The 24,788-nt window shown below is 41.5% G+C and overlaps 2 protein-coding genes across 3 annotated transcripts; both read left to right on the forward strand.

Moving 5' to 3' along the window:
• The first annotated feature begins 748 nt into the window (after positions 1–748).
• Positions 749–24,788, forward strand: LOC100705023 (dipeptidyl peptidase 4). 2 transcript variants are annotated; one of them, XM_025903202.1, is made up of 26 exons: positions 749–769; positions 5,293–5,380; positions 5,910–6,005; positions 6,386–6,477; positions 6,621–6,695; positions 6,793–6,845; positions 6,979–7,051; positions 9,217–9,337; positions 10,345–10,499; positions 10,587–10,684; positions 10,774–10,903; positions 14,055–14,090; positions 14,718–14,816; positions 14,948–15,018; positions 19,047–19,100; positions 19,190–19,299; positions 19,403–19,450; positions 19,531–19,629; positions 22,163–22,232; positions 22,318–22,512; positions 22,737–22,791; positions 22,951–23,050; positions 23,134–23,192; positions 23,292–23,364; positions 23,880–23,953; positions 24,036–24,788. In XM_025903202.1, exons 1-26 carry the CDS (start codon positions 764–766, stop codon positions 24,126–24,128), a joined length of 2,223 nt encoding a protein of 740 aa, XP_025758987.1. In that variant the 5' UTR covers positions 749–763; the 3' UTR covers positions 24,129–24,788. The 2 variants fall into 2 exon arrangements, with proteins under 2 accessions (XP_025758987.1, XP_005465306.1); XM_005465249.4 differs by lacking the exon at positions 749–769 and adding an exon at positions 4,998–5,193.
• On the forward strand, positions 10,913–14,048 carry LOC106097288 (piggyBac transposable element-derived protein 4). Its single transcript, XM_019352137.2, has 2 exons — positions 10,913–11,804; positions 11,958–14,048. The coding sequence occupies exons 1-2, from the start codon at positions 11,489–11,491 to the stop codon at positions 13,298–13,300; spliced, it is 1,659 nt and encodes a 552-aa protein (XP_019207682.1). The 5' UTR covers positions 10,913–11,488; the 3' UTR covers positions 13,301–14,048.

Consider the following 24,788-nt stretch of genomic DNA (forward strand, 5'->3'; position numbering starts at 1 on the left):
GTGCAATTAGCCAATGACAGAAGAGCACAGGGGATTTTTAAAAGGACCGCCAAAATGCTCTTAGCTTTGCTGTCCTACAATGTTGTAATTCACCACTAGGTTGTGCTGTGGAAACCTTGGTTCTGCTCGTGTAATCAAGAAGCGCTTTACACTATTTATTTACATAATTTCAAGAATTTAAAGGTCTTTAAATAAAAATGAAACGCATAAAATTACAAGTAAGAAAAATCCACATTAAGATACATTTAAATTAAGTTTATTTATTTATTCTTAATTGTCTGCTGATCCAGCATAAATAACCTGCCAAATCATTTATGTATAGCTACCTGCTCTCGCGATCCCTTTTGAGTAAAGGAGTCAAAAGTAGCTTTACCTAAAACGCTATCTCAAGAATATGTATAATCTAATCAAGACAGGAAGCTGAAAATATCAACAAGTAGAAGATGAAAATTCACATCTGTAAAAGTGAGCAGCCTTCACTGCATTTCATTCTTCAGTAAAACTTCAGTAAAAGTAATTCAAATGAAAAGCAAAATATCTGAGGCTGCTAGAGAACTGTGAGAGCAAAAGACAGTGCAAAAGACATTACTTCCTCTACTTTACCTCCATGGCTTAGTGTGGAGTGGTATCTTAACAGAACCAACATCTGGGGTGGGAGGTCCCACTTTATCATAACAGGGAAATACCAACACTCAGAGCCAAACACCGAAATCAGTGAGTGTCTGAGAGTGCTGTAGGTTCTCGAGGACACACACTGGCTGCTATGAAGGTAAATATGCTGTGATAAAATCTAGATGCACGGATTTGAAAGAATAATGTCACTCTGTCTACACACACACACACACACACACACCTAGCATAAAAACTAAGGGAATTTGTGTTTGGTCACTTACTTCTTTGTTGTAGCAACGTTTCTTAGCAATAAATTTATTACTGTTGGAATTCCTGCCATACTTGTGAGGAAAATGCATTTGTGGGTTGTGCCCATGAAAAACTTAGCCAATCCTCTCTGCAGTGTTTCCAAATTCTAACAATCAGGTGCCTGACTGTCAGAATCTGGAATCATGGAGCCTCCTACAGCGATCAGTTTCTGTCTGCTCCAAGAATGCCACATCAGCTCAACGGCTCCAGACTATTTATCTCAATTTCTCTTTAAAAAATACTGCTCCTCGCTGTCTTCAATCACAAGCTCAGAACCAAATGATCACTCTTTTGTTAGGTCTTTCTGTGGAAACTCTTACTGATACTTTTTTTTTTTGTTTTCTTTCATTATATTTTATTGGGTCTTAACTTGGTTTTATGCTATTATTAACTGTATTTTAATTTTTAGTTATATTTTAGTGTGATTATCCAAATATAGTTCAAATAAAGAAACATGGCAGTGGATAAAACTGTAACACTGGTGCTTCAAACTGCACGATCCAGCCGTAATTTCATAATGTTGTGTTGTGTTCAGTTATTCATGTGAATATAGTTCCTCAAGTTTTTTTTGAACTATTTTACCACAAAGTGACATTCTGCAACAATTCATTGTAAAATTACATCACTTCCTTTGGTCCAAATGAACATGACAATAAGTACACTGGAGAGGCCTTTCTGACTGACGTTTCTCTAACTTTGCTTTTTGCCAGTGTCATTGTCACTACTGGTGCCTAAAGCCCATTTAGGTTCAGAGGTAGTCCAGCGTTTCCAGTACAGCACATCAATAAATACTGGTACTAGAAGGTTTGCTGCATCTCGCTGCACAGTCTTAAGAGTGTACATAGGCTGGGGCAGGCATCAACTCAACACCAGGACCAGTATTTTTTCCTTTGTGTGAGGAAGAACAAGAGTAGCACTACCAGAGTCCTACAAAATGACCTCCACTAGGCTACCTGTGCATGTTTCTGACTAAACTGTCAGGGTGATACTCATTGATGAGCTCATTGATGCTCTAAACCAGGGGTGTCCAACCCCAGGGCTCTAGTGCCGGTGTCCTGCAGGTTTTAGATATCAACCTGGGTCAACACACCTGAATCAAATGATTAGTTCATCACCAGGCCTCGGGAGAACTTCAAGACATGTCGAGGAGGTAATTTAGCCATTTAAATCAGCTGTGTTGGATCAAGGACACATCTAAAACCTGCAGGACATCGGGCCTCAAGCCCTGGAGTTCCCTCATCCCTGTTCTAACCCAGAAATGCCCAGATATTGCTAGCAGTGCATACAAGTACATTGGAGGATGTGGCCAACGGCTCCCTACACTACACTACTAACTCACATGTATGTTAAAGATTTTCATTTTGTATAGTTCACTCACCAAGATCCACTGTTTGATTTATCTGATTTACCTTTGATTTATTTTTTGTTTGGTTCCATTTCTTTGAGCAGTACATATATATTGTGCATATGTAATAGTAAATACAATTAGTTACAGGACTTACAGCAGTAAAACATTTATATGATCTATCAGTTTATCAGTACCCAGTCTTTTATCCATATATAGTGTTTATAGCTTCAAACTGAAATACAAATTGGTATTGCAAAACAACATTAGTAATTATAGTGCACCATCTGAAGTATCTGTGTGTGAGTGGTGGAAATAGTTTTGAAATGAGCTGATACATTAAATTGATATGTCAGTGCTATGAGGATGTGTACAAAATGTTCACTGGCTCATTTCCAACAGCGGTGATTTCCTCACAGTTCCTCCAAACAACTCCTAAATTTCAAGGCTATTCAACCTGAAGCCAAGAATTTGTTGAAGTCAAGACCCAGCTTCTCACTTTATCTCTGAGACGGCACACTTTTATTAGAAGGATGGTTACAGTCAAGCACAATAACCCTCCAAAGAAATGTCTCATCCACTGTATAACAAATTTTTCCTTAACACAGTGCAGAGTTGAAAGAGAGTTGAAAAAATAATCTGACTGGGTGACAGTGTTTATCTTACGTTAAAGACTTCCTGTTTTCTCTGTTTTTATTCACTTTTCTTTAAACTGAAACATGGTCATTATGTTAAGACATTGCAATATTTGGTAAATGGTAAATGGACTGATTCTTATATAGCGCTTTTCTACTCTCCCGGAGTACTCAAAGCGCTCTATACAACGCTTATTAACGCAATATTTCCATATATCAAAATCCTGCATTAGATTATAAATCCACCAGTACACAACTGTACATAGATTCAGATGACCAGCGGTTCAAACTTTGCTCTATATCTGTCTTGTTTTCTTTCCTCACTCTCTGCCTTCATACGTCAAAGCTATATCTGTCCAATAAGACCAAATGCGTATAAAGTGACACCTATAAACGATTTTAGTCAGGCTGAGTGTCAGCTAAATGGAGGCATCTGTGAAGTAACACTCTTCAAACAAGCCATGCTGCATTAGGGAAGACATCCACTGTCTATTTGTTTGCTGAGGATGTCCGGTATGAGGGAAATAAGTGCAGAATATGATGTCTATTCCTCATAAAGGCACAGCTTTTTTATTTGTTAAGCCTTTAATGGGCTCTTAGCATTTTCAGACTGGTCAGTGTCATGTGCAAAGAGAAAGACTTGCACAGTCAGTGGACAAAATGTCTAAAAAAACCTAAACTTGTATTTCTGAGAGTCACACTGACTGAAAACACACACACACACACACACACACACACACATATATATATATATATATATATGTATACATATGTATATACACATATATATATATGTGTGTATATATATAGAGAGAGAGAGAGAGAGGGAGAGAGAGAGAGATAGTGTTATTTGTAATTTGTACAGCTGTTAGACAAATACATCTGAGCAGAGAATGTAAAATCACTTTCTTTATAACTTTTCCATTCCTCCCTATTTATTGCATTGCATAGGGGGACTCTTACCATGCACTACAGAAGGGACTACTATATGGTGCATGCATCTAAGACATAATTTTGACAGTCATGTAAAGTGGTGGACAGCATATGCAGTGCAATATGTGAGCTGACAAAAAGTTATTCCTTGTCATACAGGATGGTGGTTCAATATGAATAGCTTGTGTTTGTTTGACTTTTATGAATGAACTCTCAGGACATTATAATGACACTGCATATAAAATACTACAAATCAGCTTGACTGAGTTAGCCACAATAGCAACATAGCCAGTGATAGCAATGGTGGCTATCTGGCTATCAAAGCCAGTGAAATAGTTTTAATAGATTTTGACATGTAATAAGGATGCTCTGTTTTTCTGACAAGTACATTTTGGTTTAAGCTTCTTTTTTTTTTTAAAATAGTCTTCACAGTATTAAATCGTGTTTCATAACACAATTGCAGGAATTAATATATATTGGGTGCTATATGATCATCTTTTGTAGTTTATAATATATGAAAATAATCAGTTTTCTTTAACCTCCTAAGACCCGAACTCTTTCATGCCATGCATTTTTAATTTCTCTTTGCTATTTGGGCTGATTGGGACCTGATGAAGGTATAAGATATGAGGACATTTGTTTTAAATTTCGATAGAACAGTGGCAGTATACTGTCCTCGTAAGTGGATTTTGGGCCCTATAGAGCAAAATTTTGTATTTTGGTCTAGACAACCCAAAATGTGATGTCCACATATGTGAGGCCAGGTACTGGGAGGTAAAATGACGTTATTTAGTATTTATTTCTACACTCTGTTCAGTCATAGTTGGAAACCATTAATCCGTTTTTTCATTTTTTCCTGGCAGATTTCCCTGTCTAACAAGGATATTTTTCTCTGTCTGTATGAGCAGGAAAATAACTAATTAAACAAGACCTTAATTTTGTCATTTCAGGCAATTGCAAAACAGACTAACAGACTAAACTGCTAATTGCAGCCTTGAACAAAACAAAGAGTGTTTACAGACACAAGAAATGTTCTTATATTTAAGTGAAATGGCATTTTGCTCCACATGCTGAATGAGAGGAAAAGCTGGAAATCTTCTGAATAGCGGACAAATTGGGGAACAGCTTGATAAACAGCACATACTTCCTCAAAACTGTTGTGCATCATAAAACCTGACGAACTTTACTCCGCTGGACATTTTCTGTCCCACCTTTGAAACTTGGGCTGAGATAATATTTAACAACAAACCAAGTGTGCCACATAACTTTGTTGCTCTCTGCGCATGTGGCACTGGATCGATGAAGTTGTGATTTGGAGCGATATCGGTTGTATACTTGACTTTACGGCCAGAAACAATGGTTGGTGGTGGTTTGTTAATACTCACACGTCGTTGTTATGCGTATGGAATGCTTTACACGGAACTTTTTGCACTTTCTGACTTTTGTCCCTTCGAACAGGTTTCCATTGCCAAGGTGCTCCTCGGAATTTTTGGGGCAGCTGTGGTCGTCGTTTTGATAGCGGTCCCCACGGCTATATTTCTTAATGGTGAGTCTTTGCTATTAAATGCTTCACACACTGGCATCATCTCTGCTTCACCGTAACACATTTGTCAGAAAGTATTTTACGCGCGCGTCATTGCGCGTTGTTTGGACCGTTGTCACATAACACTTCTCTAAAAACACTGAAAGAAAACATCAGCTCATCAGGAGTCACGTTGCCATCTAAGAAACGACCAAAGTGACATTTATAAGTGTGATTAAAGTCTTAATGACGTTTCTCTGATACCCCATATGCATACCTTTAAATCCAAACCCATTCAGCACACACTATGACAATTTTGATTATTATTACACATTAACGTAAGTGACATCCCACTTGCCGTTATCAGTTACAGCCTCTACAGCTCTTAGCTTCTCTTATTGCTGGTCATCATAATGTGTGTGTGTGTGTGTGTGTGTGTGTGTGTGTGTGTGTGTGTGTGTCGGGGGGGGGTAGAGAGAGAGAGAGATTATATCTGTAACATGTGATCTTCAAGTCCTTGGCAGCTCCTAACTTTTCCAAACACGTGTTTCAGAAAAGAACGACGAGGCGAGCATTAGATCTTTCACCCTTGAGGACGTCTTCAACAGCTCACTGAAACCCAAGTCCTACAACATGAGGTGGATTTCTGGTGGGTGATGTATAAAAAAAATAAAATAAAAGTGTGGGGCATGATGACACTGAGTTAAAGTTCATTTCCATAAAGTAGTAGCAGCAGTTTTTTCAATTTAACAATCATGAGAAAACTTTGGTCCATATTGAGATTGTGATCTATATGACTGTGTCAACTGCCTTTTATCACAGTAATCAGTTGTTCAACTTCATAAATCTGCCATAGTACCTAATAAAAGATCATTAAAAAAAAAAAACCTCTGAAAAAAAAACTGACACCAGACAGAATACAGAAATTAAACATGTTATCATTTAGTAACTCTCTTCTTTAACACGCATTCTCCCTTGTACGTAGAATATTCATGGGTGTACTTTCATCTTTCCCATCTTCCACCATAGATCATGAATATCTGCATATGTCAGAAGGCTCAGTGTTCCTCTATGATGTCGCCACAGACAAGATATCAGACTTCTTGAGCAAAGACAGATTTGTAAGACATCCTCCTCATGTGCCTCCATAGCCTTCTTTTAAAGCTTATAGCACACAGCTTCCATACAGATGTTGTGTTGTTTGTATGCAAGACTTTGAGGGGGTGTCTATGAAACTCTTACAATCTCTCTGTTCAACAAACAGATGGACAAAAATGCCTATGATTACCAGCTATCTGCTGACCGCCGATACGTTGCATTCATGAGCAACTACTCCAAGGTAAAGTACCTTTATTCACATCTGATTCATTTCTAAACTGATTTATATTCAAAGTTTTTAAGTGATAAACTACCTTACTTTGTTTTTGTCCCATTAGCTGTGGAGACATTCATTTACAGCTTCATATTCACTTTATGACCGGGAGTCAGAGTGAGTAACTTTTTTTTTTCAACTACAAAGAAGGTTTTGGCTTCCTTTATTTAAATATATATTTATATCACCAACATAATTCACAACTCCAGCTACAGGCACCTCGTAAAATTTATGCTTAAATCTGTTTCAGCACATTTATCACACCCTCTGACATTCCTGATAAAGTCCAGTACTTTGCCTGGGCCCCTGAAGGGAACAAACTGGTAAGTTCAGGGAAAGACAGGTGATTGCAGGCTTAATTTTGAATGACACTTCTGTTTTGAAGTGGGTGAAAGATTATCATGTACAACCTTTTCCAAGTCCTCCCATCCATCCATTTTGGGCTCTCGTTTCACCACAATAGACTCGTGCAGCATCTGCATCACTGGCCCCAATCTGCCTGTCAGTCTCCCACTCCCCGAGAACAAGCCCAGAGATACTTAAAATCCTCTATGTGGTGGGTCAGGGATGTCTTTTCTGGTTGAAGACCATGGCGTCAGACTCGGAGGTGCTGATTCTCATTCCTGCCGCTTCACACTTGGCTGTGAACCACTGTAGTGTGAGGTGGAGGACACCACCCAATGAAGCCACATCATCTGCAAAAAGCAGAGTTGAAATTCTGAAGGCAATAAAGTAAAAGCTTTCCACCTCTTGGCTCAGCCTAGATATTCTGCCCATAACCGACCGTGGCTCAAGGGATTGGGAAGCTCATCTGTAACTGGAAGGTTGCCGGTTCGATCCCCCTGCTCTCTCTGCCCTGGTTTTTGTGTCCTTGGGCAAGACACTTTAACCTACCGCCTACTGGTGTTGGCCAGAGGGGCCGATGGCGCGATATGGCAGCCTCGCTTCTGTCTGTCTGCCCCAGGGCAGCTGTGGTTACAACTGTAGCTTGCCTCCACCAGTGTGTGAATGTGAGAGTGAATGAATAGTGGAATTGTAAAGCGTTTTGGGTGTCTAGAAAAGCGCTATATAAATGCAATCCATTATTATTATAAAAATTACAAACAGAATCGGTGACAAAGGGAAGTTCTGGCAGAGTCCAACATCCACTGGAAACGAGTTAATGCCAGAGACCAAGCTCTCACCACGGACCAAATGGCTTGTAGCAAAGGGTTAGGTCATCATTATCATCAGTTGATGTCAACAGCACCCCACCTGCGCTATACACCATGTGAGTAGAGCACTGCTTTCCCCTCCTGAGTCGCCTGACAGTTTGCCAGAATTGCTTTGTGGCAGACCAAAAGTCTTTTTCCATGGCCTTACCAAACTTCTCCCACACTGGAGTTTTTGCTTCAGCCACTGCCCAAGTTCCATTCTGCTTGGCCTGCTGATATCCATCAGCTGCCTCCCACAGGCTAGCCAAACCAGATAGGAGTCCTTTGTTAGCTTGATGGCTCCCTTCACCTCCAGTGTCCACCTTCAAGTTTGGGGTTTACCACCATGACAAGCACCAACCAACTTGCAACCACTTTTTGTCACCCTCAGCGGTGCAGAACAATACAAATTTCTGTCCTAATGACGACACACATACAATTTTTGCTTTAAAATTTAGGTATGAACACAAAGATGACCATGATGAGATGTTAATTATCAACAAACTGGTTTGCACAGAAGTCAAATAACAGAACATTACTCAGGTTCAGACCAGTCACGCCCCTTCAGGTCTCACTGTCATTGCCCAACCGAAGTCTTTTAGTAGGACGAAGGGGTCCCCAGATCAAGCACCATTTAGCACCCCCCTCAGTGAGTCCTCCAAGGCTGGGTACTCTGAACTGTTCTTTGGTACATAACTCCAGCTTGCAGACCCGAAGACACAGGGAAGCAATGCACAGTCTATTAGCAAAAACTCCAATGTACTGGCAGCAATCTGAGAGGATACAAGAATACTTACCCCTTCTCCTCACGTCTCACAGATGAAGGCTCCAGACTGGAACTTAGCAGTTCAATTACTTACATACATACTACCTACATAGGGTGGGACCATCGTCTCCTCTTCAGGCTGTGCCTAACTGAGCCCGATGGTCTAAGGCCCAACCACGAGGCAGTCACCCTCAAGCCCCCCCCCCCCCCCCAGGCCTGGTCCCTTTTAGTTTGTTACTCCTTGTAAGGCTCATAACTGGCCCCTCATCCAGGACCAATTTACTTTTGAGACCCTACCAGGGGCTAAAAGCCCCTGACAAATAGCCCCTAGGATCACTGGGACACACAAACCCTCCACCACTACAAGTGGTGATTCATGGAAAAGTTTTCAATAATAGCTAAACTAATATATATACTAGATAGATAGATAGATAGATAGATAGATAGATAGATAGATAGATAGACAAACTGGTTTGCACAGAAGTTTGGTGGGTTTTGTCTCTTGACTTTTGTTTATTTGTATTTCTAGGCCTTTGTTTGGAACAATAATGTGTATATAAAGACCAGCCCCAACTCTCCATCACAACAAGTCACATTCAATGGCAAGGAAAATAAGATTTTAAATGGAATCCCAGACTGGGTGTATGAGGGTAAGTGGAAGATATATGACTCATTTACATTCAGTGTTTGCATGAGGAAACTTGCTTGTTACTGTTACACAAGTAGCTGTGTCCTGGGTCTCTAGGAAAAGAGCCTGATCAACTCTATACATATCCTGATACAGACATTTGAATTCAGGTCTAAATAGGTTGCTGCACCAACAACCTCCTTGCGATTGTTTTGATTGCTTGATTGCTAGCATATTGTTGCAACTACCTATATAGTAGTTTGCAGTGGAAGATACAAACTTGTTAGCAAACAGTCTGTAACCAACCACCGAGCAGTATTAAACTATAACAAAGACCAGAAATGTAGAACATTCATCTTTAAAGTAGAAGTTGTGCCTTACTGCTGAGACCAACACATTTGAAAAGGAGAGATTTTTACTTTGAAGGTGAGCAGTCTCTGTTTTTTATTGTCACATTTTTTTAATTATTAATGAAGTGAAAATGCAGAGCAAGGGCAAAGGAGCAACGCTGGTCTTTGAGCACTGTAGTGGTATGGTCTTAGACCGAGTGCCCTTCTGGTTTGAATGATATTTTATTAAACTATATTTACATATGAATGTATTTTATTATAATGTAATTGATGATTTTGGCTACTTACTGGGGTATTGTTTTCAGTAGAATGCATATGAAGGATGTTTTCCCAATATGTCTGTACTTTAAAAAATATTTTTACACTATAATATCAGTCATTTCCTTTCTGTCTTAGATTTTCTAAAACAGCAGTAAGCCTCAAATGTTCCCATCCATTTAGAATGTTTGTGTTTTTACAGTCACATTTCAAGAAGTACAAAAAACTCACACACACACACACACGCACAAATATATATATATATATATATACATATATAAAATACTCTTTTTTGGACAATAATCACACAATAGTCTGCTCATAGCCAAGTACTGTGAAAACATGTAACCATGCTGCTGCTTTACTACACCATAAGCTGTAAAAGATCTTCTAACACAGCTTCATACGTTCATCCTTTCAGAGGAAATGTTCTCATCTAACCAAGGTCTCTGGTGGTCACCTGGAGGAAAGAACTTGGCTTACGCTGAGTTTAATGACACTGGGGTCCGCACTATTGAGTACTCGTGGTATGGTGAAAACCAGTACCCCAGCACTGTTTCTATTCCATATCCAAAGGTAGCACATTTGCTGTTTTGTTTAAGACATACATCAGTAATCAGTGTTGGCTTTTGTCTATTATCTTATATTCTTTTGTCTTTGCAGCCAGGTACTCCCAATCCCACAGTGAAGCTATTTGTTGTGGACACTGACAATGCAACAAAAATCTCTGAAGTTGTTGTTCAGGACTCATTTGGCTCAGTGTAATCTAACACTTTCTAATATATAATTTCTTCCACAAAAAGTAAAAACAAAATGTTGAACTTTAACTGTTCTTTTTGTTTCACTTCAGTGAGCACTACTTGTCTACTGTAACCTGGGTGACTGATGAGCGTCTAGCTGTCCAGTGGCTAAAGAGAGTACAAAACCATCTCATCATTCAGATCTACAACTTTAATGGATTCACATGGAATACTTATGAGGTAAAACAAAAATGTATAAACCAGTACTTTTTTCCTACCTTTGAGTCCATAACTTTGTGAAAACCACTAAGACTTTGTTGACTGAGACTAGAGTTTTTTGACATGCTTCATGTTAAATCACATAAAAAATTGATCTTTTTATCTAAAGTATGAGCAAAAGACTATTTGTTCAATACATCCCTAGATTTACTCTAAATAACTTGGAGCTCAATAGTTACGTATGTCAAATCCACTGGAAATTTGCACAACTGAAGTAGAATATGATCTAGCCTTCTTATTATGTTAAGGGTCAATTTGACCCATTCCAGTTTTTGTGTTGACCAAAGTACTGGTCATCCTTTCTTTTTCTTCATGAAACCTTATGACTTTTCCTTATCTGGGGTCATGAACTGGTGTGTAAAATATGGACACTTTGATGTGTCCTGGAATGTCTCTGCAGTGTTTGTATACAAAGATGATGTTGCGGGTCATTTTGACCCACACACTTTTATGTAAGTAAAAAGTTGTTCAGATCCAAAATAAACATTTCCCTTTGATGTACTTTGTTTTGACTGCTTCTGAATATACATTCAGACCCAGGTGTGTATGCAAGAAACTTTCTCTCCCCTATTCTTGTCACTGTTCTCATGTCATTTCAACACACCAAAAATGAGCTCCAGGAGGTTGACGACTGAAGAAGCTTTATCACTGCTTTTCAACTGGGATAGTGATGAAGAAGAAGATGTTTCAGAGACTGAGGATCTTTCAGAGGCCGAGGACAATGTTATTGATGATCCAGACTGCCAATTTTCAGACGAGGAGGAGGATTCTGAGGGAGAGTGTGCCGCCATCTCTACATCAAATGAAAACCAAGGAATGCAGCAATCATCATCCATAGAGGAGACATGGACATCTAAAGATGGTAATATAAAATGGTCATTATCACCACACCGAAGTCAAGGCAGGCTGTCATCTTCTAATGTCATCAAAATGACTCTTAGTCCTACAAGATTTGCCATCACACGAGTTGATGATATTCAATCAGCATTTCAACTCTTCATATCCCCTCCAATAGAAAGGATCATACTGGACATGACTAACCTGGAAGGGAGGCGTGTATTTCAAGAGAAGTGGAAGCCACTGGATCAGACTGACTTGCATGCTTATATTGGAATTCTGATATTAGCTGGAGTATACAGGTCCAAGGGAGAGGCAACTGCAAGTCTATGGAATGAAGAGAATGGAAGGCCAATCTTTCGAGCAACAATGTCTTTGGAGACATTTCTCAAGATATCTCGTGTGATCAGATTTGACAACCATGAAACCAGAGCTGGTCGACGTGAAAGAGACAAACTTGCTGCAATCAGAGATGTATGGGATAAATGCGTGGAAATTCTACCTTTGTTGTACAACCCTGGTCCCCACGTTACTGTTGATGAGCGCCTTGTCCCATTCAGGGGTCGCTGTCCTTTCCGACAGTATATGCCCAACAAGCCGGCCAAGTATGGCATCAAAATATGGGCAGCCTGTGATGCAAAATCTAGCTATGCATGGAATATGCAAGTGTACACTGGAAAGTTACCTGGAGGAGCATCTGAGAAGAATCAGGGGATGCATGTGGTGCTGCAGATGAGTGAAGGGCTGCAAGGGCATAACATCACCTGTGACAATTTCTTTACATCCTACTGGCTTGGAGAGGAACTTCAGAAGAGAAAGCTGACTATGTTGGGAACAATCAGAAGAAATAAGCCAGAACTTCCCAGTGAAATTTTGAAGATGCAGGGAAGATCTCTGCATTCCTCATTATTTGTTTTCACTGAGAAAGCAACAGTTGTTTCATACTGCCCAAAGAAAAACAAGAATGTTCTTGTCATGAGCACAATGCACACAGATGCATCTCTGAGCACAAGAGATGACAAACCACAACCACAAATGATCCTAGACTACAGCTCCACCAAAGGAGGAGTAGACAATCTTGACAAAGTCACAGCGACATACAGCTGCCAGCGCAAGACAGCTCGTTGGCCCTTGGTAATTTTCTACAATATTTTGGATGTGTCTGCTTACAATGCCTATGTCCTGTGGACTGAAATCAACCAACATTGGAATGCGGGTAAATTGTACCGACGTTGCCTTTTCCTGGAAGAACTGGGAAAAAGTCTTGTCACTCCCAAGATCCAGATGCGAGTCAGACCAGCTCGATCCCCAGCAGCAGCAGCTGTCATTGAAAAGGTCAAGTGTGCACCATCCAACCAATCTGCAGTGGATTCAGTGGAACCAGGTATAAAGCAACGGAAAAGATGCCAGGTCTGTCCCTCACGAGAAGACATTAAAACAAGCACTGTTTGTGAGAAATGCAAAAAGTACATCTGTAGAAAGCACACAGTTACATTCTGTCCATCATGTGGACAAAATTGAAAATGTTGAACACTGAAAAACTGAAAAAATCGGGCAAGTTAAAAAGAAATGTGTTTGTAAAGAAGGGAAAACTTTTACTAAATTGTTCTTAAAAAGAGTTATGGTAATTCAAACTGTGTTGTATGTCTGTGTTCTAAATGTTTTTCTAATGGAAAATAAAGTTGCTATTGTTTTATTGCAGTTTTTTGACAATTCTGAGTGGATTTACACAGTGCGGGTCATTTTGACCCACAACATAATCAATGTGATTTTTTTTCAACATAATACAAGGGCTAGAATGCATCTTCCATCCTATATCCCTAGTCTTATAAGGAAAAAATCTAGTCTAAAAATACTTTCTGTAGACCAGGCTTATATACTAAATACAGTCATGAATGCTGCAGTGTAATACATTCATGCCTGTGGATAAAATAAACTTTTAAAGATCTAAAAATCTATTCTGGAATATCTTCATGCAAACCTTGACAAAACCTAGTCAAAAGTGTTAACTTAGTGCAGCAGAGTTTCTTGTGGAATTCCACTTAGCTACAGGGCTGCTAATTATTTCCATTTATGTAAAAATGTGAAAGAGCAACCCTGCCATTTAGTGATTTTCCTAATTTGTTGGCTAAAGAGTTTCAAAATTCAGTTCCCTGTCACAATGTCTCTTTGTGCTCTCTGGGTTTAAAGCTGCTGAGCCGATAAGGCTGGTGTATTATACTCTAAACTGTAGTTTAGAGCGACAATAAACACAAGTTTTAACATCTTTTCACAGCATCTGGAGGTGACGAGCACTGGCTGGATTGGACGGGTATGGTCACTACACTGTTAAATGTTAAATAGGTATTAAATATGTAAATGTTTTAATGTAATAAATTCCATGGAAAGACTCACTCCCACAATGGCGAGTATTGTGCTTACATCAAAGTGAGTCACGCTGTTGCTCTGACTAATTCACTGTCAGCAGACAATGCTGCAGAAACACTCAGTAGACTGTTGAATAACATTTGCTTAACCTCCTAGGACCTGGCGTCCACATATGTGGACATCACATTTTGGGTTGTCTAGACCAAAATACCAAATTTAGCTCCACAAGGGCCTGATATCCACTTACGAGGACATTATACTGCCTCTGTTTTATCAAAATTTAAAACGAATGTCTTCATACGTGGCTCTCATTTTTCTTAGAAACAAAAATTGGGTAAAAATAAATAAATCTGGTGACTCTTTGTTTTTACATTCATCGGGTCCCAAACAGCCCAAATATCAAAGAGAAATTAAAAATGCATGCCATGGAAGAGTTCGGGTCTTAGGAGGTTAAAACCATTTATTTCAGGGCACTGAAATAAAATTAAAATTAAAATTAAATGTGTGCTGACTTGAATGAATTGCACAGAAAAGGCATTAAAGAATAAATAATAACATGCTTGTTCCTTAGTTTTCTCCATCAGAACCAGTTTTTGCCGCAGATAAGAACAGCTATTACCTGCTCATGAGTGACACTGAACAATACAAGCACATCCATCATGTGGTTGGGGTGGGTGTATGAGTACTGAAATATTTTTGCTGGCTAGTCTTTCTTTTGTCTTGCACAATATCCTTTATGAATCTTTATGAATCATTTTTTGTAACATGTTAACCTCCCACACATATTCTGCATTCATGCAGGGCAACGCTACAGCCATCACTTCTGGAAAATGGGAAGTTATTGACATTTTGAAGGTCACAACAGATAGTGTGTAAGTCAAATCATCTCCTACAGGGTTGTCAAACATAATGCCCGGGGTCCAGGATCGACCTGCCACAGACTAAATCCGGCCCACTGAACAGCTTTAGAAATTTTAAGAGTGCACTGAAGTTTTAACTGTCTTTTCACAAGTTTTGCAGCATTTCCTATTGATACAGACACCCCCTTCCCCACCACCACTATCATCATCACCAGTGCCAATACTGCCACCACCAACAATTAAATAACAAACAGTTAAATATCAGAAAAGTTGCTGTTTTTACCCACAACTTTTTCTGTAATTTTGCTCATTTATCATGTAGTTTTATTGGTCTGACCTACTTAAGATCAAAGTGAGCTGTATGTGGCCTGCAATGTAAAATGAGTTTGACATCCCCAATCTATTAAGTGAATTGCTTGCAGTTAAAGTAATAGATGCACACAGTGTCTTCAAATTTTGTTTTTGGTCATCAGCTAGCTGTGTGGCAAGCAGAGTGAGGACCCAAGTGCAGGACTCCATCTCTCTCGTGTCCTTAGTGGGTGTCTGGCGGTGATGGTCGGCCTCGCAACTAGTACGCTGCTGTAGGTGCCGCAGGATGTCTTGCTTGACCAACGATGATCTTCCACGCTTTTCGATCTAAGGCGATGGTTCTTGCCTGCTCGAGGTCGAGTCGGCAGGCCTTCAAATCATCCTCGATTTGTTTCGTCCATGTCTTCTTTGGTGCATTTCGCTGCACCCTCCAATCGGTGGGGCGGGTCAACCAGAGTAGGCTATGGGGTAGCGGCTCGGGTCCATTCGACAAACGCTGCCAAACCATCGGAGTCTGGATTAGGTCGCCGATCGTCAGTTGGCTGCCGCAGCTGGTGAGGATGGTGTCATTCGAATGGCGGTCGCAAAGGGAAACGCAGAGAATGCATTGAAGGCAATGCATTTGGAAAACTTCGAGCTTGCTCAGGTCGTGTTTGAGCATCGTCCACGTCTCCACGCGGTAGAGTAGAATGGGCAGGATCAGGGTTCGGTAAAGGCGGATCTGTCGTCAGTGAGATGTTGCTGTTCTTCCAGACGCACCAGCGCAGGGAAGCAAACGCTGCCGCCGCCTGCCCAATTCTGCAGCGTATCTCCGCTGATGATGCCACTTTCTTCTCCTTGACGAGGGACCCCAGATATTTGAATTGTTGGACTTGTTCAATCTGCACACCTTCGAGGTGGACGATCGCTGATGAGCCGTCGGTTGTCAGGACTTTGGTCTTCTCGGTGTTGATCTTGAGGCCGTATGGTTTGGAATGCCGGGCGATCTCATAGAGGATGTCGTCTTCAGTCAGAGTCGTCTTCGGCAAAAACGGCGCTATCGAAGGCGAACATTAGATCAGTGATAAATCAGTCGGTCGAGGCTTGGACTCCGCAGCGGCCCTCGAATGCCTTGCGCATTATCGCATCGATGACGATGTTGAACAACAGCAGCGACACCACATCGCCCTGCCGGACCCCAGTCATGATGGGGAATTCTTCGGACACTTCGTCAAGAATGCGTACCTGGCTGGTCGAGCCATCGTAGGCGATTCGTAGTAGCTCGATGATCTTCGCGGGTATATGTTCAGCTGCCAAAGCTCTCCACAAGGCCGGCCAGTCGATGCAATCAAACGCAGACTTGAAATCGATGAAGATGATGACTGTTCGGCGTCCGCATTGGATCCGTTCCTCCATCAGTCGACGTAGGGTGAAGATCTGGTAGCTGCAGCCTTGTCTGGGTCGGAACTCGGCCTGTTCTTCCCGGCTGGTCATCTCACGATGCTTTTGAAGGTGCGACTGAATTATTTTCATGAGGACCTTGCCGACGATGGAGAGTAAACTGATGCCCCGGTAGTTCTTGCATTCTCGATTGTCGCCTTTCTTTAGGATGGGTATGACAGCCGCCTTCTTCCATCTTGATGGTACCACATTCGACGTCCAGATCAGTTTGAATAACGAGTGTAGACGTATGGCAAGGGCTTCTCCTCCAGCTTTGAGGGCTTCTGCCACCACATGATCAAGGCCAACGGCCTTGTTGTTCTTGAGCGAGTGGATGGCGTGTTTGACTTCTTCTACCATTGGTTCTGCATCGGACATCGGCGCCGCAGGAGGGTCGATGATGGGCGGCGCTGCGGCCAGACCTTGGGATGGATCGTGATTGTAGAGTTTGTCGAAGAATTCTTTCCACCGTTGCAGGCGCTCTGCAGTTGACTTTACAAACGAGCCGTCAGCCTTTCTGATTTATCTGGTTATCATTTGTCATCTTGCACTTGCCACTGAGACTACGTATGGTCTGGTACAGCACCCTGTAGTCTTGTTGTTCGGCCGCATTTTCAAGTTCCGCAGTGACACAGTGCCTTCTTGCATTCAACAACCAGGTCGAGAGACTTGTCTAAGATCCACGGTTGTGTGCGACGTTGGGGGAGGGCGAAGCGGTTCGATAATGCGATCTGGAATTCTTGACGACGGTCGTTGTTGTTGAGGTGACGCCAGTCCAACCTGGGCGGTTTGGGTGTCAGCTTCTTCGCTCGTTGGAGCTTTAGACGCACTCAGGCGTGGACGAGATAGTGATCAGAGCTGCAGTCGGGTCCGCGCATAGCCCTGACATCTTGCAAGGACGATTGGAACTGGGTGTTGATGAGCATGTAGTCGAGTAGCGCCGAGTCGTTTCCTCTTGGGTTGCGCCATGTCAGATGGTGCTTGAGCGAGTGTTGGAATAGTGTGTTCCCGAGGACCAGTTTGTTGGCGGTGGCGAATGACATCAATCGTAGTCCGTTGTCGTTCATTTCTCCATGGCCGAACTTTCCCATTGTCGATTCCCAGCCAGTGCGGTCGATGCCGACGTGGCCCTTCATGTCACCGGTGATCATGATCATGGTGGTTTGAAGTAGGGAGTCCAGGACATCTTGCAGGCGATCATAGAATTCATCTTTGGACGCGTCGGAGTTCGTTTCGGTCGGCGCGTAGGCCGCGATGACGTGTAGATTGATCATACCGTCGACAGTTAGGATGGCAATGTGGTCGGATATAGGTTGGAAGATGACGACACTCACAGAGAACCGATGGTGCACCATGAAGCCCACTCCGGCTTCTCTTTTGTCGCCACCCGAGTAATACAATGTCATCTTCTCGTCCATGGCCGGCACTTCAACGGCGACAGTGCCAGATCCAGTCAGCCAAAGTTCTGATAGGGCCGTTATCAAGGCGTTGAGTTTCGAAAGTTCACGGGCGATGATCTCCTTCTGCCCAACATGATGACCAGTTCTGACATTCCATGCTGCGACGTTGATCGGTGTCTTGGGCATGAGTCGATGGAGTTGATGGCCAGTAGTCCATTTCCCACCAGTGCCCTGGGTCCCCAGCGCTGGCGCATCGGCTGCCCCAGATGCAGTAGCATTGGTTGATAAAGCTGATCGTTGAGATTCCATTGGTTTCGAGCCTAGTTTCCCTGACTGGTCGGTTCTGGTTGCTTCGGCAGGGTGACCACCCTCCTCCTGTCACAGCCGGGCTTGGGACCGCCAAGGATGGTCCCAAGCCCGGCTGTTGATGATCTCTAAGACACTTGGGTTCTGTAGCAGGACATTGATCCAAAACACACCTGCAAGTTCACCTTTGAAGGAAAAACAAAATGAAGACTTTGGAGTGGCCTAGTCAAAGTCCTGACCTGAATCAGATTGAGATGCTGTGGCGTGACCTTAAAAAGGTGGTTCATGTCTGAAAACCCTCCAGTGTGGCTGAATTATAACAATTCTACAAAGATGAGTGGGCCAAAATTCCTCCAAAGTGCTGTAAAAGACTCACTGCCAATTATCGCAAATGCTTGATTGCAGTTTTTGCTGATAAGGGTGGCCAAACCAGTTATTAGGTTTAGGGGGCAATCACTTTTTTACATGGGGCCATGTAGGTTTTGGTGTTGTCTGATTGCCACTGAGTCTCCAAAGTCTCTATACCTAGTGTCCTTCAAGCTTTATTCCTACTTTGCTACATTCTTAATACTCCTGCCTCACTCATTCTTACCGATTACTCCTCAGATATTTTTCAAGTAATGAAGAGGGTGGCAAGCCAGGAGGAAGAAACGTTTACAAGTAAGAATATTGATTTTGATGTTTTATCCTTTATCCTTCATTAAGAAATTCAATAAGACTTGCTATGTGGCCATTTTTATGTGTTTTAGGTGGACACAACAAGAAACCAAGTGTCTGACGTGTAATCTACGTGAAAACTGTCAGTATAACTCCGCTTACTTCAGCCACAATGCCTCCTATTACCGTATGAGCTGCAGTGGTCAGTTTTATTTTCTTCTTGATGCGTAAAAACCTACCTCTTATTCCCTCTAGATTTTTTAGATAATTTGAGTTAATTATATCATCATATTCCTTACTCAAAGGTCCTGGCACTCCTTTCTACTCTCTCATGGATAACATAAACAACAGAGGTAAGCTACAGTATGCAAGTGGTTCTGCAGTTCAGAAAAAAAAGTATTCTAATAACTTTCTTGTATTTGTACATTTGTAGAGCAAAAAGTTTTGGAAGACAACAAAGAATTTGTGAGCATGATATCTGGTATTCAAATGCCAACCATGCGTCGAGGCACCATCAAATTGGGCGAATACAGTGAGTGAATGCAGAAACAATAATTTTTCCTTTAAGAATTTCCCCATCAGTTTCATTTTGAGCTAATAACATTTTTGACTATACTCTCTAATGATAATCCAATAGCAATAATAAACAAAGACCTTGCAGAAAGCTTTTGTTTTTTTACACTATTAGATTGCCAGAATATTTCGTCAATGGCAACGTATAAGCATAATCTTGAAGCATATGCAGTTGGCTGTGCCCATTTTAAACCTCAACCCCACTACACTGTAGATGTTTTTAAACATGAAATAAAATTATTAAAATCCCTTTCATTAGAGTATCTTGGTCAATTACAAATCTACTATGTTTTTTTAATGTTGGAAACAGATCTCAGATGTTGGTCCTGGGATCTGCTGGAGCCACTTGCCTAGCTTGGGGGTCACTGCACCAAGCGCTGCAATTACCACTGTTACCTTCACCCTCCACATGTTCTCAAGCTCTTCTCTGAGCCCTTGGTACTTCTCCAGTTTCTCGTCTTCCTTCTTCCTGATGTTGCTGTCATTCGGTATCGCTACCTCTATCACTACAGCCGTCTTCCTCTGCTTGTCCACCACTACTATGTCCAGTTGGTTAGCCACCGCCATTTTGTCCGTCTGTATCTTGTCCCACAGGATCTTAGTTTTGTCATTCTTCACCACCCTACGGGGCGCCTCCCATTTTGACCTCGGGGCTTCCAGGCCATATTCTGCACAGATGTTTCTGTATACTGTGCCAGCCACTTGGATATGGCATTCCATGTATCCCCTGCGTGCTAGCATCTTGCACCCTGCTGTTATGTGCTGGCTCGTCTCAGGAGCATCTTTGCACAGCCTGCACCTGGGATCTTGTCTGGTGTGATAGACCCCAGCCTCTATGGATATTGTGCTCAGGGCTTGTTCCTGTGCTGCCATGATTAGTGCTTCTGTGCTGTCTTTCAGTCCAGCTTTTTCCAGCCACTGGTAGGATTTCTGGATGTCAGCCACCTCCTCTATCTACCGCTGGTACATACCATGCAGGGGCTTGTCCTTACATGATGGTTCCTCCTCTTGCTCCTCTTTCTTGGGTTTCTGCTACCTGAGGTATTCAGTGAGCATGCAGTCGGTTGGAGCCATCTTCCTGATGTACTTGTGGATGTTTGTTGTCTCATCCTGGACTGTGGTACTGACACTCACTTGTTCCCAACCTCCTTCCTTCCACTTAGCATACAGCCTCAGGGTGCTGGACTTGGGGTGAAACCCTCCAGGCATGGTCGCGAGCTTCCTGATCTTGATTTCAGTGGCTTCTATCGCCTCCTTTGGCCAGCATCTCTTCAAGTGTCTGTGAGTCTTTGCTTGGTAGTTTCCATGGCCTCAGGTAGGGGCCGCCTGCTATATTTATTAGGCAACCCTTTCTTCATTGCACCTTTCTGCAGTTCCAACAGTTGGCTAACTTCCCTCCGTGCTACCGTGATCTTGGCGTCTAGTCTCCTTCTCCATCATCTTGTAGCCATGGATCTCCATGATCACTCATTTCATGGTGTATATCAGCTGGTTGGTTTTGTTGATGGTTGCAGTAGGGATTGTTGCTGCATTCACATCTTTTAGTAGACCTTCAAGGTACTTCACATAGTCTTGGTAACTGGCTAGGTCAGCTGCTCTCGCACTCAACACCCTTTGTTCCATCATATTTGGGGCTTGGTACCCAATCTCAGGTGGGGGTGATGATATCTCCCCCTGACCTATCATCCTGGCTCCCCCTTGCCGTAGCATTTCTGTTGTACCTCATTGATCTCCACCTGTGATAGCCGTTCCTTCTTCCGAATGTTGGAACACTGAGCTACTAGTTGTTTCGCCGTCAGTTTGGATGCTGGGTATCGAAGATTCCATGGGTCCCACATCCTCTTTGTGTAACCCCTTCCACTGGGGTTACACGTGTAGTAGCATTCATAGTAGTAGTAGTGGTTAGCACTGTTGCTTCACAGCCAGAAAATCCCGAGGCCACAATCTTTTCCAGGGCATTTCTGTGTAGAGTTTGTATGTTCTCTCTGTGTTTGCATGGGTTAGCCCTGCAACAGACTGGCAATCTGTCGAGGGTCACCCTATGGTAGCTGGGATAGACTCCAGCCCCCCACCCCCCGCAACTCTGCTAAGTATAAACGGAAGAGAATGGATGGATGGGTAGATACTGATTTGGAAACAAACTAAAAACAAAAAGAATAATTTGGCATTTTAACTAAAAAGCAGTGGATGTCCAAATACCAGTCAACATAGAGGACATTAGCTTGCATGATAGAAGGTTTAAGCAGGTAAACCTTCCCTGAATGTGGCCCATAGGAAAACTGTCATGAAAAAAGCAATTATGAAAAAAATAATGTAGCTCTCTGGTTGAGCAGGCATTCATATGCTCCATGGCTGAAATGCAGTGGCATGGGTTCAATTCTGACCTGCATGATTCTGACCAGCATGAAAATATTATTTTTACATTGTTGCATTATTTATTTTACTACATGTCTTATACCTACTACTCTTTTTTTATGTTCATATTTTGACAGATCTCTGGTACCAGATGATTTTGCCTCCAGGCTTTGATGAGTCCAAGAAGTACCCTTTACTGATCGATGTGTAAGAGTTCATTTAAAAAAGAAAAAGAAAAGACTTTTTAAAGGAGGGCCAAGAAAACTCATTCTGAATGTGCTTGATGTTCCAGGTACGCAGGTCCATGCAGTCAGAAAGTAAACTACGTCTACAGGGTAAACTGGTCCACCTATCTGGCAAGCACTGAGAAAATCATTGTTGCTAGCTTTGACGGAAGAGGGAGCGGTTACCAGGGCGACAAGTTAATGTATGAAATTTACAAAAGCCTGGGAACCAAAGAGGTGGAAGATCAGATAACAGCAGCCAGGTAAGGAAAGTGAGGAGGAGTTTAGACAAATCAGTGCATCTCAAACAAACAGGTTCCTTCTTTGCCCTAGCAAGTTTGATAAAACTGGATTTTACTTGTTTCTGTGACTCCCATTTAGAGAGAAACTTAGTGTAGCGGAAATATCATGAGTCAAAGATGGCAATGATCAGCAGAAGTTCTTGTCATCCCCTAATCCATATCAAATTCATATCTTTTTTTTCAAGGGAATTCATCAAAATGGGATTCATTGACAAAGACAGAGTTGCTATCTGGGGATGGGTAAGTAGTGAAGACTTAGTGTTAAACAAAAACGCCACAAAGGTTAAACACATTGAGAATGTTTTAGTGCAAGTTAATGTTTCACTCACAAGTCAATGTGTTTGGCATGTGCTTAAGACAAGAGATGATCTGCAGTAATGAGTTTTTTATATTCCACAGTCCTACGGAGGATATGTCACATCCATGGTCTTGGGATCTGGCAGTGGAGTTTTCAAGTGTGGAATGGCAGTTGCTCCAGTCTCCAAATGGCGCTATTATGGTATTTCTTTTGTTGTCACTTTTTACAATCCCATTAATGATATGAAATAATAACATCTGCAACTATCTGTCTATTTGTACCAGATTCCATCTACACAGAGCGTTACATGATATTGCCTTCACAGAATTCTGAAGCCTACGATGTAAGTTTCACAGCCAGGAATATCAAGTTCTCTGTCCTTTGTTCTCAGCTGTGCGATTGTCTTTGTTGACGCATAAAAATTAAATCTGACTGTGTGCAGAACACAACAGTAACTGCCAGGGCCAGGAATTTCCATTCAGTGCAGTATCTTCTTGTTCATGGAACAGCCGATGGTGAGCAACACAGGGCCTCTATGTTTGTGTCTGTTTATTATTTTATAATTTTGGGGGGCAACATAAGCCTATAAAACATAATAACAGTAAGTGTGAGAGTTTATTTTTCACTCGCTGTGACAGAATACATTTGCAGCCCTGCCTTTTCAAACAGGAGGTTTTAGATGCATTCCTCATAGCCATCTCCTGATGTTGGAAAAGTGCAACGAATTTAATATGGTTACGGAAAACTGAAGTGAAATGTTCTAGACTAATTTGAATTTGTACATGTGGTTGGTAAAGCACACTTTTTTTCATCTTTTTTAAATTGAGTCTTTGGTCTAATGCCAATACTATTGCAGAAAATCCATTAGTATACCAGCACTCGTCATTATCAACAAATTCATACAGACTGATGTAAAATAAATAGATCCAACACTTGCATCTTGATCAGCACTGACAAAAGTAATGGCCATGGTGACCACTATGTTACCTTTAAACGGATCCCTGCCTTATTGTTCGGTTTGTTTTTCTAGACAATGTCCATTTCCAGCAGGCAGCAGAGATCTCAGAAGCTCTGGTTGAGGAGCAGGTGGACTTTGAGGCCATGGTGAGCAACTTGGGAAATGCAACAGACAATTGCGGGACCAATGTCATGAAACAGTCATACATATAATCCTTTCTTCTTTCAGTGGTACACAGACAAGGATCATGGGCTCGCTGGCACTGCCAATCAACATGTCTATACCCACATGACTCACTTTCTACTCAGGTGCTTTGCATAAAACCAAAATCTGTTTTTATTTTCTATGAATAAAGATATGCAAAAAAATACATGTAAACTCATTTAGTACTGGAAAATTAATGGGTGCAAAGCTGTCCCAGTTCTCATGTTATTCTGTGTCTATGAGAGCTTGTTTTAGATATGTTCATTTAGATTAAAAAAGCTCTGAATTAACAACAAATGTCTTGCTCACTGTTATTTTATTAAACCACAGTGTTTCAGTCCAACTGACCTTCCTCAGGTATAAAAAACAATCTGATACGTTGTAATTTAATAAAATAACGGTAAGTCAAACAGTAATATGTAATATGTAATATGTTCTTTTAAAAATATCAGTCTCTTCAAGAATTAAAGCTGATATGGTTCCTTGTAAAACCTATATGTGAAAAGATGATTTTTCTAGAAATGTATTAACTGTACATTTATTGTTTAAAAGGTCATTTCATGGCCAGTAGTAAAAGTATAATAATGCAAAGAATGAAATGGGAACTGAGTGTAATGGAATGTTTTAGTGAACCTAAACTGCTTGGACATCTAAAATTTCTACAGCATTGTATTAAGCATAGACACATCAAAGTGATTTGATACAGTTTTATGACATTTGTAAAACTGTTAATGGAGTTTTTTCTAATGTAATAAATAATCAACAATGAGGAAAAAA

Source organism: Oreochromis niloticus, linkage group LG23, assembly GCF_001858045.2.
Source record: "Oreochromis niloticus isolate F11D_XX linkage group LG23, O_niloticus_UMD_NMBU, whole genome shotgun sequence".
Lineage (NCBI taxonomy): Eukaryota > Metazoa > Chordata > Actinopteri > Cichliformes > Cichlidae > Oreochromis > Oreochromis niloticus.